Source organism: Schistocerca americana, chromosome 10, assembly GCF_021461395.2.
Source record: "Schistocerca americana isolate TAMUIC-IGC-003095 chromosome 10, iqSchAmer2.1, whole genome shotgun sequence".
NCBI lineage: Eukaryota > Metazoa > Arthropoda > Insecta > Orthoptera > Acrididae > Schistocerca > Schistocerca americana.
In genome coordinates this window covers 195,195,120-195,212,539 of record NC_060128.1, presented here as the reverse complement: position 1 = coordinate 195,212,539, position 17,420 = coordinate 195,195,120, and the positions used below count along the sequence as shown (strand labels likewise).

Sequence of the window (17,420 nt, the reverse complement as noted above, 5' to 3'; positions counted from 1 at the left end):
GTCGGGCCTACGTAGAATGTTGCAGCTTAGCTCGTAGATCACACGACCGGTTTCGCAGGTAGCTCTGCCTTCGGTGGGATAGGTGGTAGTGGGAAGATGTACGACAAACGTCTCGCGTCTAGGTCTATTACAGGGATACGAGTCACGAGACAAAGAGTCGGGAGCAGGTGTCGTGTAGGGACGGACGAGGATATCGGTTAGTATCGGTGGGTGGCGGAATACCACCGTGGAAGGGGTGGGAAGGATAGTGGACAGGACATTCCTCATTCCTGGGCACAACGAGAGCTAGTCAAAGCCTGGTGGAGATTGTGATCCAGTCGGTCCAGTACCGGGTGGTACCGTGTCACGAGCGGAACGGTCCTCAGTATACGGATGGCGGGACTTTGAGGGGTGGTGGGTGATTGGAGAGATAAGGAATGAAATGTACAAGTCTGGGAGGGTAATTACAGTCTGCAAAGGCCCCAGAGAGAGGGACTGCTCTTCACAACAGATGCGACGGCCACAGGCAGCTGAGCTGTACGGAAGGAACTTCTAAGTACGGAACTGGTGGCAGCTGTCAAAATGGAGGTATTGCTGCCGGTTTGTAGGACTGACGTGGATGGAGGTACTGATGTAGCCATCTCTGAAGTGAAGGTCAACATCGAAGAAGTCGGGTTGTCGGGTCAGGCAAAGTGAATGGGGGAGAAGGTGTCGAGGTTCTGGAGGAATACGGATAGGACGTCCTCAACCTCGATCCAGATAGCAAAGATTTCGTCGACGAATCTGAACCGGGTGAGGGAATTCGGATTCCACTAGATGGCCCACGAATAGGGTGGCACAGGACGGTGCCGTGCAGGTGCCGACAGCTGCACCCCGGATTTGTTTGTAGGTAGTGTCTTCGAGGGAGAAGTATTTACGGGTGAGAATAAAGTCGGTCACGGTGACTACAAAGGAGGTCGTAGATCTGGAATCGATCGCGCATCGGGAAGGGTAGTGGTCAATAGTGGTAAGGCCATGAGCATTACGGATGTTAGTGTAAACGGAGGTGGCATCAAAAGTGCCGAGCAGGGCACCGTGTGGTAAATCGACAGTAACTGTGGCGAGTCGGTCGAGGAAGGGGTAATAGGATGAAGCATAGATTTTCTCAGTGGAGGCACAGCAACTGACTACACAATGGGGCATCCAGGGTGGTTGAGCTTATGGATTTTAGGAAGCACACAGAAGGTAGGAGTGTGGGGAGTGGTAGGGATGAGTAGAGAGATGGACTCCAGGGAAGGTTTTGGGATGGGCCTGAGGATTTGAGGTGAGGCTGGAGATCCTGCTGAATTTCTGGAATGGGGTCACTGTGGCAGGGTTTACAGGTGAATCAATCTGACAGCTGGCACAGTCCTTCTGCCAGATAATCCTTGCAGTTCAAAACAACTGTGGTGAAACCTTTCTCAGCAGATACAATTATAAGGTCGGGATGAGCTTTAAGGTGGTGGATCGGTTTTTTCTGCGGCTGTAAGATTAGGTTACCTGCACCACCTAGTCGCTTCTTCCATAATGCGCCGCTGATCGCAGTCTGGCCTCGCGCGCGCGCTCGCGCATTACAAAGGTCCAGATGGCTGAAAGCTTACTTTCTGACAGGCTTTTTGTTGTGCCTATTTGCAACTCAGCATTTCTGTTACATGGTTAATAGCAGCTATCCTTTTCATACTGTAATTGTTGAATGTATGTATTGGAGGAAAGTGACATTATTTTCCATACAAAAACATTCATCTTGAGCCTTAATGAAAGTACATGTGTATCAAAAAGAATCATCTGATTTGGCACATCTATGTTTCTGAAACTAAGAAACATATACAGCCACTTTTGTTTTTTTATGAATAGGAAACTCAAAATCCCCCCTCCCCAAAAATCATTTTCATAGGTGTTGAATATGACCCCCTTGAGATGCACAGCATATGGCAATGCAGTATTCAAATTGTTCCCACACTGCAACAAGCATGTCTTGAGTTACAGCTTCCACAGCTGCTGTTATGCAATGTCTCAGTTCATTCAAGGCACATAAACAGAGTCTTTTATAAACCTCCACAAGAGATAACCACTTCCAGATGGCAGTGTGGCATGTAAACCCTAACCGTGTAAAACTCGAGAGTTTGCTCTATCCGACAGTACATTGTTCACGCACTTATCTCAAATAACATCATAATTACGATTTTTTTTTTAAATCGGATGACACTTTTTGATACAACCTGTTTAATAAAAAAGCAAATTTGTGCTAGTACGTAATTTTTAAATTATTTGAATTTTTACATCGATAAGAAAATAATAGACATTATCGTCAAGCAGCAAATTCTATACGCTTAATGTTTCTCACACGAGGAATGTGGGAAGGTGTATTTCACAGATAGAAAGGTAAACAAATCACGATTTGAAAAATGACTTCCAACTGACAATAAGGCTCGAGAATGTCAGTATGTAAACCCAACTTGTTGTACTGTGCTCATTCTAAAATTTACCATACACAGAAAAATTGCAATTTTTTTATAAAAATTATCTAATGCTATTTGCACATACAGTACCTTTGCATTGTGTTATTTATTTTCCAGACCATTTTACCGAGAAGTATACCACATTTTCAGTACAGAAGTCTCGTCTATATGTTTAAGGGTGAGTTTTACCTTGCACATGAAGCTGTGCAAGCGCACAATAAAAAACATAACCGAGATGTCTGTTTGGGTATTCTGAACAAATACATTTCTGAAGATTACATCAACTGCAGATCTGAATGCTGGAGATGATTATAAACAACTGGTGACTGTACCTGGCGCATACATCAACTGAGTGTACACTGACAGATCAGAATGCTTAGTCCTGCAACTGATTATAAAGCTTACCTTCCAGTATTTTCATTGAAACCTGGTCTTCTTGTCTGCATAATTCTGACAAGTGGAAAACCTTGAGGAATTGAGGTCGTCGGCACACAGTGATACAGAAATGTTTAACAATGATATTTAAATTCACCAGACATGGAAATTATAAGACAGGAGATAAAAATTCTGACAACTTAAATTTCCATTGATCTTGATCTGAAATTGTTGTATCGGTTGCAGCATGCGTGCTTGGGCAGGTGTGAATGTGTGTGTGTGTGTGTGTGTGTGTGTGTGTGTGTGTGTGTGTGTGTGTGTGTGTGTGTGTGGGAGCAGGGGGGGGCGGGGAGGGGGGGGGGGCTGGAGGAAGACGCAGCAACGGAGAAAGAGAAGTTGTCCACCATCAGAGAAGTGGCAAAGACTAGTGGTGAAGGACTAGTGTCTGAGCTCTTAAGGGTCATTTATCTCTAAGAAGGAATTGAGAACTCCGACTTAAATGTAAGCCTGCATCTCAGGGAAATTCAAGAACAGATAAACAAAATGGGGATTGTTTATGGATGTGGGCCAAAATTATAACAACACGCTAAATGAAACTACAATATAATATAAATAATACAAATTATGTATGCAACAGGAAGTTGCACCTAAGGCACACAAAAGCAAAACGACTGCTCATTTTGAATAAACACTCAACAGTTCATCAAAATGTCAAATTGTGTGTTATTTTGCAAACCAAACTGATAACTTAGCCACCGTGGCAGCAGCATTGGGTTTACATCCAACAACCAGAGAGGGGAGATAGCAATAGCATACAATCTAATACTCGGGTAATCAGCTGAGTGACGGTGGCGTCGTCTTGTTGCAATGTTTCAATGAGTTTCGTACTGGTCATCTTCATCAGTACTTGTAGTACACTCATAAAAGTAATCGGCGTTCTGTCGAGTCCAATTCTGACTATCAGAACTGAGGGTGTCGCATCCCGAGTTGACCGTTCTCGCTGATGGAACATCTGTCCTTTCCCTCACATGTTGTCGAACACCTTCAGCTGGTCTGTCACCTCCTGCCTTCTTGAGATAGTCCAAAACCACATTTCCAGTAACGTTCACAGTGCCGATATTGGTTCCGTTATTTTTGGTCAGCAATCTCTTCCGTATCTGGATATATTCCGATTTCCCAGAATCCTGCAGAAATATCGGCATCAAACTTTCCCCTTGTACTTGTTTCATCAGTTCAGGTATTAGAGCAAGCAAACCCATCCTTATTCAATGATACCATATGAGGATAGTGTAATAGAATGTGTGCCAGGATACTTCTCCATTTCCTTTTTAATGGTGCAAAAAGGGCACCATCAAGCGGCTGTGTGAGATGTGCGGAATGTGCTGGCAAAAATGTGGATCTTATGTTTTCATTGGTACATTTCATTACAAAATCAACACTAAGATCAGAAGACAAATTGTCCTCAATCACAATCTTCCGTCCCTGCAGATATGGAAACAGCACCGAGTCTAACAAGTCTTGGGATGTTGTGCTATCAAACCACCCTTCTTTAGTGTGATTTCATCTCGAACCAATAGGACCGTCCTGAGTCTGTGTGTCCCAAAGTTGTTCAGCTTTGTCCACGACATAAATGAGCAACAGTTTACTGCTGGAGTAGCTGAAAAAGTCAATGAAATTGCACCTTTTGAAAAGTTTCGCACATATCTGACCTTATCTCACTACTGTCAGTTTTTTACTAGGGTCGTCACTGAGTTTAGTCTCATCACAGTCAACATTATTTTGTGGTGAAACACCTGCCAGTGTTGTATTGAAATTATCAAAATAGGTAATAATATCATTCTGGCCCACTTCAGAAAGGCACCTTTTAACGTTCGAGCAGCTAGCTTTTTTAAAAAATTTTTTTTAAATATATTTCTATTTTTCAACAGTCTCCTTTTAAACTTACACACTTCGTCCAACGTTGTTCTAATTTGTTGATCCATTCTGAATAATAGAAATTGTCCAAGTCCGGATAATAGCTATTAGTTGCTGCAATCACCTCCTCATTTGAATAAAATTTTTGTCCGCCAGCCATTTCTTCAAATTGGGGAACAAATAGTAGTCCGAGGAAGCCAAGTCTGGAGAATAGGGGGGATGTGAAAGGGGTTGGAATTCTATTTCCATTAATTTGTGACCACAACTCCTGAGGTGTGTGCTGGTGCATTGTCGTGACGGAAAGGACTTTTTTGCGGTCCAATCGCCGGAGTTTTTCTTGCAGCTGGGTTTTCAAACGGTCCAATAATGATGAATAATATGCACCTGTAATAGTTTTACCCTTTTCCAGATAGTCGATGAGGATTATCCCTTGCGAATCCCAAAAGACAGTCACCATAACCTTTCCGGCCAAAGGAATGGTCTTCGCTTTTTTTGGTGCAGAATCTCCACTGGTAACCGATTGTTTAGACAATTGTTTGGTCTCAGGAGTATAGTAATGTATCCATGTTTCATCCACAGTGACGAAACGAAGTCCTGTGGATTCTTCCTGAACAGCTGCAAACCATCCTTGCAACACTTCACACGATTCTGTTTTTGGTCAAGCGTGAGAAATCGCGAAACCCATCTTGCGGATAACTTTCTCATGTCCAAATGTTTATGCAAAATATTATGTACCCATTCATTTGATATGCCCACAGCACTAGCAATCTCATGCACATTAACTCTTCTGTCATCCATCACCATATCATGGATTTTATCAATAATTTCTGGAGTCGTAATCTCCACAGGGCATCCAGAACGTTCAGCATCACTTGTGCCCACATGGCCACTCTGGAAATTTTGAAACCACGAAGTGTTCTAATTGAGGGTGCAGAGTCATTGAAATGTTTATCAAGCTTCTCTTTAGTCTCCCGAGGCATTTTGCCTTTCATAAAGTAATGTTTAATTATCACATGAAATTCTTTTTTAGTCCATTTTTTGACAATCACTCGACTTCCTTGATTCACACAAATGCCAAACACAAAGAAATACACCAATATGGTTGAAACTTGGTGTGCGTTCTTTCTAAAGCTGCTTCTAACTAAACATGACCTCGATGCGCGCCGGTGGTGCCATCTCTCGGACTTTGCACAAACTTTTCAAATGCCCCTCGTATGATTTTCCAACCAATCTTATATCATTTAAGTCCAGAGGAGTCACTACAGGCCTTTACTGACTTTACCATTCGTTTATCTTCAGTCTCATTGAAAACATATTGAATCGCAACACTCTGAACATGTTTCCCTTTAAATTTAATCGAAACTGTTTTTATGGGGGGACAAAACTTTTTCTCCACATTCTGGAGTGACATTCCCTTCTGAATGGCCTTAAGTGCTCTCCCTAACCTCTCCATAGAATAACCGCACTACTTTCTAGCCCCTGGATTCCTTTCATAAACTCTTCCCATATTGGTAATAAAAAATCACACGAAATAAAATACTGTCTAAAGTAGCTGCACTAGTTGCCGACTTTTTGAACAGTTCATTATTATAAACACTGGACACTGACTGGGTAGGTACCAATATTACACTAAGTTTTATGAAATGAGAATCTTGAACTTGACAACATACTGTGGGTAAAGTCACCTTTCTAGGGCGTTGAAAGGCTCATGTCAGGGAGGGCGAAACATGGTGTTCATTTATTAGTTTCACAAGTCAGAATGAGATTTTCACTCTGCAGTGGAGTGTGCGGTGATATGAAACTTCCTGGCAGATCAAAACTGTGTGCCGGACCGAGACTCGAACTCGGGACCTTTGCCTTTCGCCGGCAAGTGCTCTACCAACTGAGTTACCCAAGCACGGCTCACGCCACGGCCTCACAGCTTTACTTCTGCCAGTACCTCATCTCTTACCTTCCAAACTTAACAGAAGCTCTCCTCATTCTGGAAACATCCCCCAGGCTGTGGCTAAGCCATGTCTCCGCAGCATCCTTTCTTTCAGGAGTGCTAGTCCTGCAAGGTAGGCAGGACAGCTTCTGTAAAGTTTGGAAGGTAGGAGACGAGGTACTGGCAGAAGTAAAGCTGTGAAGACGGGCGTGAGTCGTGCTTGGGTAGCTCAGTTGGTAGAGCACTTGCCTGCGAAATGCAAAGGTCCCGAGTTCGAGTCTCGGTCCGGCACACAGTTTCACAAGCGTCAGCTGTTATTGCCTTGTGTTAGAGAGTGAAATGTTTGATGCATTACTACTACGGACTTTATCGTTTGCAAAATCCCAGACCAGTAGTATAAGTTTTAGGTCTAGATGGTACTGCGGTGGTAAGGAACCATTTTCTCACAAATTTTTTTCAGTTGTGTGCATGGTGGTTCTACCCCATTCTATTACGTTTTCGATCCCTGTTAATAACAAATATCGTTTTCCTTTTCTCTAATTCTTAGGTATATTTTCAGTACCATCAAGCTTGACCCCCCCCCCCCCTCCCCCCCAAATTTAGATTCATTGATGAGTTTATTCTTCTAACTGTCCTGATTCTAGGAGTAACATCAGTTTGGATATAGAGCATGCTAATTAAAAGTTGCAGTAGTTAAAGGTAGCACCATAGCTTGATATGTGTAAAACATCATGAGCTTATCAGCATAATTCCATATCTGCATCTGTACTCTGCAAACCACTGCAAAGTGCACGATAAAGAGCATGGGAAGAATGACTGTTTAAATACCTTTGTGTGTGCTGTAAGTAATCTAATTTTGTCATCATGAATCCTATGCAAGTGATACATAGGGGACGGGTGCAATCTACTTTGTAGAATAATTGTTTTTCCCCAGTATTCTGCTGATAAACGTAAGTCTAGTACTTGTTTTACTTATGACTATGTCACCATTCCATTTCATATCCCTACAAAGTGTTACACCGAGGTAACTGTATGAGTTGGTCAATTCTAACTGTGACTCATTTATATTACAATATAGGATACTACATTCTTTCATTTTGTGAAGTACACAATTTCACATTTCTGAACATTTAAAGGTAGTCACCAATTTCTGCACCGCTTAGAAATCTTATCACGATCTGACTGAATATTTATGCAGCTTCTTTCAGATATTACTTCACTATAGATAACTGCTCCATCTGCAAAAAAGTGTGAGCTTACTGTAACTATTATCTGCAAGGTCATTAATATACAACGTGAACACCAAGGGTCCCAACACAATTCCCTGGGGCGCACCCAAAGTTACTTCTATATCTGACGATGACTCTCCATCCGAGATACCATGTTGCGTCCTCCCTACCAAAAAGCCCTCAATCCAATCAGAAATTTCACTCAATACCCCACACGATCGTACTTTTGACAATACGCATACGTGTGGTACTGAGTTAAATGCTTTTTAGAAATAAAGAAACACTACATCTTCATTACTGCCTTGGTCCTTAGCTTTCAGTGTGTCATGTGAGAAAAGTGTGGGTTGGGTTTTACACAAGCGATGTTTTCGGAATCCGTGCTGACCAGCGCGGAGATGGTCATTCTGTTCGAGATACCTTATTATGTCTGAGCTCAGACTGTTTTCTAAGATTCTACAACAAACAGATGTCAAGGATTTTGTACGGTAGTTCTGTGCATCATTTCTACTATCCTTCTTGTAGATGCGTATGACCGGTGTATTCCCCAAGAAACAGAGCGCGGTTTCTTGTTTGAGGGAGCTATGACAGATTATAATTAGAAGAAGGGCTAACTGAACCACAAATTCACTACAGAAGCTAACAGCGATCCCATTGGACCCTGGAGCTTTTTTCCAATTTTAATGATTTCAGCTGTTTCTCAACGCATCTCACACTGTTATCTATTTCACTCATTTTTTCAGTGGTACAAGATAACACTGGAGCAATACTCCTGAGTTTTCCTTCGTAAAGGAACATTTAAAAACTAGTTAAGCATTTTTGCTTCTGTTTTAGTACCCTTAATTTCAATTCATGCCTGATCCACAAGTGACTTGACGCTAACTTTGGTGTCAATAATAGCCTTTACATATAACTGCACTTTCTTTGGTCTTTCAGAGTTCCTTCAACAACATTTTGCAACAGCAGTCACTGAAAGCTTCACACGCTGTCCTCGGGACAGATAAACACGTCACATTTGGTGCCTCTTTGTCTATAGCCTTATACTTTGTGTTAAATCTATTATGCAGTATATTTTACAGTGACTTTATACCTTTCGTGGAGGGTTCCTCTCATCATGAACGGTTCTGCTGAGTACCTACCTATCCACAGCAAGGTAAACTACTTTTTAAAACTTGAGCCATACCTCCACTACATGCTCCAGTCCTGAGCTAAAAGTTTCTTCATTGAGATATAACTGTACAGCCTTTTTTTATCTAGTTTACTGAACATATACATCTTTCAACTTGCTTTAGTTGCCCTTATCAAAGTATGATTATCTCAAATTGTTGTCACAACCAACTCACGGTCATTGATACGAGTTTTGATGTGCACGTCCTTAAAGAGATGAGATCTAATATATTACCATAATGAGAGAGGTTCCTAAGTACGTGTTCTAGGTAGTTTTCAGAGAAGTCACTTAGTAATGTTTCACAGGATGTCTTGTCACAATCACCATTGACAAAACTGTTCCCCGCCCCCCCCCCCTCCCCCCCCAATTTATCATTGGATGATTAAAGTCTCCACCAACAATTACATTATCACTGAAGGACTTGTATACGGGTGAACTGCCTTTTCTCCGATATTTTCGGTTACGTCAGAAGGAGAGTTTGATGGTCGACAGAAGAATCCTGTTATAATTTAAGCCCACCCCTTATACTGAGTTCTGCCCAAACAATCTCATATGCAGCTTCAATTTCTATCTCAGTGGATTTGAGTTTCTTGTCTACTGCAACAAATACACCACCTCCATTTTCCATTAGCCCAGCTTTCGATACAAGCATCATTGTGTGAGCTTCACTACTTTTCAAGAGTCTCTCAAACTCAGGGATGTAGTCACCAAGTATAATGATATATACCTTCCTAAAACTAAGCATTCCAGCTTTTCAGTAACATATTTCAAATTACCTAAAAATAATAATCTTAAGCACTAATGAAACTTAAAGTTCAGAGCAATTGCAAATTTCATCATAATCATTGTTAGATTCCAAGCTTTGACTACATATTCAATTACTTTAATTTTTCTGTACAATATGACATCCATTACTGGATAATTAACCCACTAATTAATAATTTCATCTAATTAATGCTAACTGGTAATATGGTGCTCCTACAAGTAAACAAGGGCATTCACACTGTGCAGGAATCATAGTGCCCATATATATTTTTTTAAATTTCTGACCACCAGTATTTCTTCGAGCCAGAATCACATTAGTTCTTGTGGTCGATCTAAAAAAGTAAAATCCAGCCTTGCCAGTTTTAAAAGCACGATGCAGTTTATTCTTATGCCTGTCTGTAAGCAGCTGGACCACACCAACAATTAGCAGTTTGCAGTTAGACAGCTCACGTGTGAGACCTGGGTCAGGTGCACTCTCAGTGTTGGCTGACATCACAGTTGTGCACTTTTTGTATGCAAAAATATGCACACTGACAAGCACTAAACTTACTAATCTCAACATCTAAACACTGCTGAGTGATTACAGTAATTCAAATTAGGGAATACTTCATTAAAATTGTGATTAGCAAGAGAGTGCAATTTCACTGCCATCAAAACAAGTTATTTTTAGATACTGTGAAGCTCTTTATGGACTAGATTAACTGAACTACCAAAGTGTAATCCACTCTAATAAATTACTATGGGACAGTGCTGAGTCCAAACTGTAATTTTTTGCCCCCCCCCCCCCCCCCTTGCCACAATAGAACAATCAGCGTCGCCACTAGGAATGTACGTGCTGATCTATTTCAATGCGCTATCAAAACTGTTCACGGTTACTATTAATATATCTTAGTGGAGAATTGAGGTGTCATGTACATATTTAAACAAGCACCATTCCATACTTGTTTAAACTTTCAGCTTTGCGGTGACTGAGACTGACTACTGAGACACTATGAGAATCAGGTTAGTACTGCTGCAACGCTAATATAGAGATTTGTGCTCCTTAATTAAAGCTGAAAGTTTGGCTTTTCTCTAAGGTTTTAAAAATTTTTTCTGTCCATTTCTACACAATAGTCCCAAGTTTTTCTGCTGTAGTCATAGAGGAGAAGTGATCGCCAAACAAAACACTGAATTCAGAAAAATGAAACGTTGTCTGTGATTGTTGGTTGACAATACTTGTCACTTTGCAACACATATTCACAGTGTAGTGTGTATGAATGATAAATAAATCACTGGCAGCTTTAAATTCAATGTTTTATTTTTTCGATTTGTTCATTCGGGCACCTTCCAAAAGCAGCACCACAGATCGAATAGTTTTTTCTTGGAGTTTCCTTGCTAGCCTGAAAGTCCAGTTTTGTGGAAGAAATGTTGTGAAGTTTCTGTAGAGTCAGTTTTCTTTATACTAACCTTAATAACTCAGAAATTGCTGTCTACTAATACATTTATCTGTATTGTCAATGAAATATTTATCGAGTGCATTTTACTTGTTCTGCTTTGAGGCAGGTGCTTAAGTCCTGTTGGACTCAACACTGTGTCTATCAATTTTCTGTGACCACATATCAAGGTTAAACTGCAAGGTAATGATGCGTGTTACTTCACCTTGCCAGACGTGTGTGTGTGTGTGTGTGTGTGTGTGTGTGTGTGTGTGTGGTGGGGGGGGGGGGGGGGGGGGGGGGGCATGCTTCTACCTTTTCAGTGTATTATCTTACACATGAGATTTAATAGCAATTCCTCCAAAACGTTTTGGAATCATTACAGATGTTATAGCAATTGAGATGGTTGAGGATTGTTGCTTATTATGACAGCCTCTTTCATCATGTAAGTGTGATTCTCTTGTGATGGAACAAGCAAAATAAGTTATGGCGCAGATGCATGATGATGATGATGATGATGTTGTTGTTGTTGTTGTTGATGATGATGATGATGATAGAACTTTACATAGCTCTCCAGGACTGATGCTGTTAGATGCTATTTTTCACCAGTTTTATCAGTTCTTACAGCATCAACCAGCTGTTAGTACACTATATTGGAAGAAAGAACCAAAGCACTCTGATGGATTTCTTAATTTTTCATACAACAAAAGATTCAATTTAAGGAGGTTTTTTTATTGTATTCATACTCTATCATTAATCAATAAATACAATATTGAATAAAAAGAATGGACTCTTCATTTTTGACACTTTCTTTCAATAATGTTGTTATTTGGGGGACCATAAGTGTAATTTACAAGTGCAGGACTGTAAAGCTCACATTTAGCTGGTTTCCAGCACATGACAGCTTGTGATCAAAGAATAGTTTTTATCATCTAAAGATGCAGCTTTACGTTGTGGACATTCATTCAGTGTAAATAAGGTGAACGCCATATTAAAAATGTCCTCAATAAAGGACTAATTATTCGAGTCCCCAGAGATTTGTTAAAAAGGGGTTTTACTGCAGTACACTTTGGGCAAAGTGTTCAACTGTGAGAGCAGTTCCTCCATTTGAGATGAGAATTAGCAGTGCACTTACCTTGCGCGGCCTCTTCTTCGGGGTTGTCGAAGCTTCCTTGCCCTGGCTCTGACGGCGCTTCTGCTGGTATTGGCGCCTTTTTAACTTCTTCAACTCTGCGAGATAGGAGAAACACTGTGAGCTCAGAAAATGTGACAGTCTGGAGACAGTAATTACACAAATCGAGTTATGTCACAGGTTTGAAACACGACAGCAGAAGATATTTGGTAAATTAATATTACTGGCGTAAACTGGTCACACCATTTGTCTGTCTGCGAAAGGGGTTCAGTTAGCTAATGACTTCTTGTGATAGGCAGATAACTGGAAATTGGTGACATAAAACTAATGTCCTTGCAGAATTACCAAACAGCTCATCCAAAAATGCTGCTAGTTAATACTTTCTCCCCAGTAGCATGCTGCTAACTAATACTTTCTTCTCAGTAGCACAAAAATAATGAGTCGTCAATGGACTTGTCGTGAATGACACTGACAACTGTTTCAATCTATTTTAAGGTTTCTCTGTGACCAATGAATGACAGCTGCAAAATCTACATGCAGAACATATGCGTTACCCAGTGTACAGAAAACCCTCGCAAAAACTCTGGACAGAAAACTCCGAAGTCTCAGGTGCTAGCCCGTCAGGCAAGAATCGTCACGGTAAGTAAGAGTGAACTGTCTAGCCCGATTTGACATCCGAAGTCTGTGCAAAGTAGCCCCACATTTTTGAACCTCGCGTCCACACTGTCTCTGTTAAAACCAAACAAAAGGAGATAATGGATATTACGAGCAATGAATTGAGTAGAAACTTCAACACATTACATTACCGTGACAGTCTGAGGGACTAGCCTCACGATGACAAAAATACAGGAGCGTCAGTTTCCTGGCTGACCAGTGCAAACTAATTCTAGTCTGCCACAACAAGCTGTACTGCCGTCCTTCCAAAATGGCAGGCGAACAGATTTTGGTCACCTGACACATTTGTGCATCAAAGAAATAACTCTGCCACACGTACTCTGTAAAGGACGGCAGACGAGGTATTTAGATTTCCAAAATATGAAGAGAGGAATGGCACCAGGAGGTAGCAGTGCTTCAACTGAAATTGAGGCTAAGTAATACAAAAGGACCTCGCTAATTGTTCGCTGAGGCAACTCCCTAAACGTGGTGGTTACTCTGATTTAAAAGGAAGGTAACAGCAAGACAAAAACGACAGGCTTATTTACCTCCTGTCTGTACTGTACAAGATATGCAATAGAATTATTACAGACTGCATGCAAAAACACTGGATTTTAATCGAGCAAAGTTACTAACTAGATACGGCACAAAGGACCGTTTTCAAACTGTGAACAAAATTGTACAATGTACGGTTATAAAAGATCAGAGAGTGTCAGTCAGACTGCAGAGCTCTGTGTGCTCGACTAAAGTTCTACAACCTCGTGTAACCCGTTATGAGTGGTTACTTCCCACTCACCCAGAGACGCCTGGTCCTGGCCCAGAAGGTCCATCGCCTCATCCTTCGGCTCCAGCTTGCCGGTGGGGCTCAGCACGTCCGGCTGCTCCCGTTTAATCTCACTCGCTGGCATGGGGCTGATCTGTTGTAAACACATGTTACAGAGGAAAAGTCAGTTAGCTATTGTACAAGTAGTTCCACTCAAAAAAAGTTGTTACTTTTGCATATCTGTCAAGTTCTGAAAAGGAATTAAGTCCTTTTTGCAGATGAAACGAGCACTGTTGAGAAGCAGAGCAAAAAATAACCTTCCCCCTTTTTTTAAAAAAAAAAAAAAAAACAACCCACACACACACACACACACACACACACACACACACACACACACACACACACATTTATTCTGTTCTCAACAGTCGAAACTATCCCAACTGCTATTAATTTAGTGTACCAATAAAAAATAATAAAGTGTCACAATGAAGCGTAAATCTGAAAAACATTATAAGAGACAGGCGAAGTTTTTAGCTTCAGCTACTTCCTAAGTTTGGGGACACAGAAATCAGTAAGCTAACATATTTTCATTCACTGATGTCCTCCCAAGATGAATATTTTAGGTAACTCCTCACTTAGGCAAAAAGCATTCACTGGACCTACATCTTACAAGCAGCTGTTTAAGCTGTCAAGAATATTATCTGCGGCACGGCACTACATTTGCTCTCTGATGAAATTTGTTGAAAATAAAGCATGTAAAAATACAACAAAATATGTCAGGAAAATATAATGGGAAGACAAGAACAGTGTGAATGACAAACTCTCAATACGTTAATGTGCACGTACTTACAAAATAATCGGAGGCATGTCACAGCAAAGAGACAAATTGTGAGTAATGGAGGCCTCGTACCACTGTGTCCCAATACATGGCAACAGAGGCAACAGCTGTGATCACTAGTGAAAGTAACAGAATGGCTACACTTTTGCTATTCACATATAGGCCCTTTAAAGTTTGCCGTGACATTGTTTCAATTATTCTTAAGTACTATGGCGGTTTGAAAAGTAACCTACGTTTGGCTGTAAATAAAAAAACTTTCATAGAAAGAAAAAAATACTGTTTTTGCTATTTTTGAACACAGTCGCAATTTAAATGTAAGCATTTGTATAACGCTTCACTAATTTACAAAAATTCCTCCTTCATAAAATTCTGCCACTGGGCATGTCAAAGCCTGAGACGTATGGGGGACAGTAAAAAATGTCCCATTTGAACAAACTCCATTACAAGAACCAGCAAAATTCCCTCGTCATACCAAAAAACTGTATCATTCTGTATTTCACAGGATCTTTTTTATTTTTATTTTATTTTATTTATTGTTTCTTTAATTGCAGCTCTCACATTATGAGGTTACAACTTTTCCTAATTTCCCAACCATTACCTGAATTAATTCAACTACATTTCATTATCTTTGTTTTAATTTTTTGTTACTATTCATCTTATAACCTCTTTTGCAAGATGCTATACATTCTATTCAAGTGATCTTCCTTAGTTAGTTACATGTCCCACAGATCATTTGAAAGAATTTCTTTTATTAAAATTATGTGGAATGAGACAGTTTACAGGATATGTGTACTTGTGTTGCAAACATCGCTACTCTTCTCAAATTGTGGTGGATTGTTTTATAACAAACTTAATTAGTGAATATATACGTATATTGTGAATTTGCAGTTAAAATGTCTAACTCCTTGAAGAGCTATCTACAAGACGACTGTAGAAGAATGCCACTTGCACCAATAAGGATTACCATTGTCCCTGTATGCACTCGTTAACCTTCCACATCCTTCCCTCCAACCAAACCTTTCTCTTTTCCCAGTATTCGTAACTGGTACATTCTTCCTAAATTTCCTTTCCTCAACACTTGCTGTTATCAGAAAACATCTATCTCATTCACTTATAAGTTCTTTCTATATCCGCCGCTATCATTACTGTTGTTATTGTCGTCATCGCCTACCACAGAAAAATACTTTTGGAAATATTATTTGAAATTTGAGAGAATTATCAGGTTTAATTAGGCATGATATTTATTTCACTGCGAATAATAAATTCATTTTCTGAAAGTTGATGATATACAGAAAGGAGAAGTATAAATTATATTAATTTCATTTTGTTGACTTTATTGTTCTAGTTTTGGATAGATAATATTTTTTTGTTTTTCAGTCTTCAGCAAAAAGAAACGAATTTCTTGGCTGTCTGTCTTGCGAACATGTAACTGGCCTCGTGAAAAACATGGATTTTCTAGACTCAATCTGCACACTTGAAGTGACTCACCTCGTGCCTTGTTAATGGTCGTCGACAATTCACAAGTCGAATGGGGAGATGCAGTTGTTTGAAATCAAATGGCATGTCAGTGGGAATGATGGGAAGATGTGGAATGTGCAAATCTTTTCCTTTCAACTTTTCACTAAGAATAGTTGCCTCGATGACATTCAGCATCGGTTTCTTCACAGCGAGTATTGTTCCATTACATAATTGGGGTGGATTAATGTTTCACAAGAGAGTAATTGGCTCGCCGACTTTGAGAGGTAATCAGTGCGATTGCACACCACAAAGATCCAATGATTTTAAAACTTCAACTGGATAATTAACAACTTCGTCCGCATTCATGAAGCTGTCAATAGATTTGCACATAACAGAACCGCCAGCAATTTGCTCTTGGATTGTGTGGCTGATCTGATTGCTCTTATGTCACTGTTTCCAGCAGCCAAAATAGTATGGTGACAAATTATTATTATTATTTTTTTTTAAAGCATCAAATATCAAATGGTAATTTTTATTCACCAGTGTTCAATAGTTGTTTTGAATATGTGGCAGCTGACGTATTGCACTGCAAATGTACATGCATATTGGTCTTTAATATAAGTTTTTGCTCATGGCTCCAAAGATGTGATACTTGAGGTCAGCACTGAGGTCAATCAGCTGGTGTTTGATGCAGAAATCACTGGAAGAGTTTGTCTAAGGTCACAAAATAATAAAATGAAAGCGCCACCGAATGGCTGTACATCTGATTGTAAATCTTTACACATCTGATTGTAAATCTTTACAAGTTCAATCAAGTGATTCGTTCTGTTTCTTATGAACTGTGGTGCACTCATATCATACAATGACCCTGCATAAGTTTAATAACTTTAGCCATGCCAGATCCTTTTGAAACATTACATACTAGACCCACCAAGAATCCATATCCAATGTCAATCTGAGTGTTGAATGCACTGTTCATCCACCATCTAATATAATAACATAGTTGCAATATCTGATGAAGCAAGAGCCAAAGCAATTCCACGTTGAAATCGAAAGTGAGCTAACAGAAAACTGGTGAGGAACATTCTTCAAGTGCTGCCAGGCACATCAAGGAAGAACAGACTACCTCTGCCATTTGACATGGCATTTTTAATTGTGTTGCAGACCAATTTTTGTTCTGCAAGCAAAAGTTGTTCATTTGCATGAAAGTCATTAGTGTGTACTGCTATTCTCTCACTAAACTGATGGAATTGTCTTTGCTAATGGTAAGAACATAGTGCAAAATATCATTTATCAAATACTCTCTGAATTTTTCCCACGAACCTTTCGGGTTGG

The 17,420-nt window shown here is 40.1% G+C and overlaps 1 protein-coding gene and 1 non-coding gene across 2 annotated transcripts in view; one reads left to right on the top strand and one right to left on the bottom strand.

The window, feature by feature from the left end:
* LOC124552384 (histone-lysine N-methyltransferase 2C-like) overlaps nt 1-17,420 on the bottom strand; it is a 434,288-nt gene that overhangs the window by 78,844 nt on the left and 338,024 nt on the right. Inside the window, exons 62-63 of the mRNA XM_047126647.1 lie at nt 13,823-13,943; nt 12,376-12,470 (exon numbers count right to left, since the gene is read on the bottom strand). Of these exons, the coding sequence (XP_046982603.1) occupies nt 12,376-12,470; nt 13,823-13,943 (216 nt within the window). The remainder of the gene's footprint in view (nt 1-12,375; nt 12,471-13,822; nt 13,944-17,420) is intronic.
* Trnar-gcg lies at nt 6,887-6,961 on the top strand. The gene has a single exon. It is a non-coding gene; the product is annotated as a tRNA-Arg (tRNA).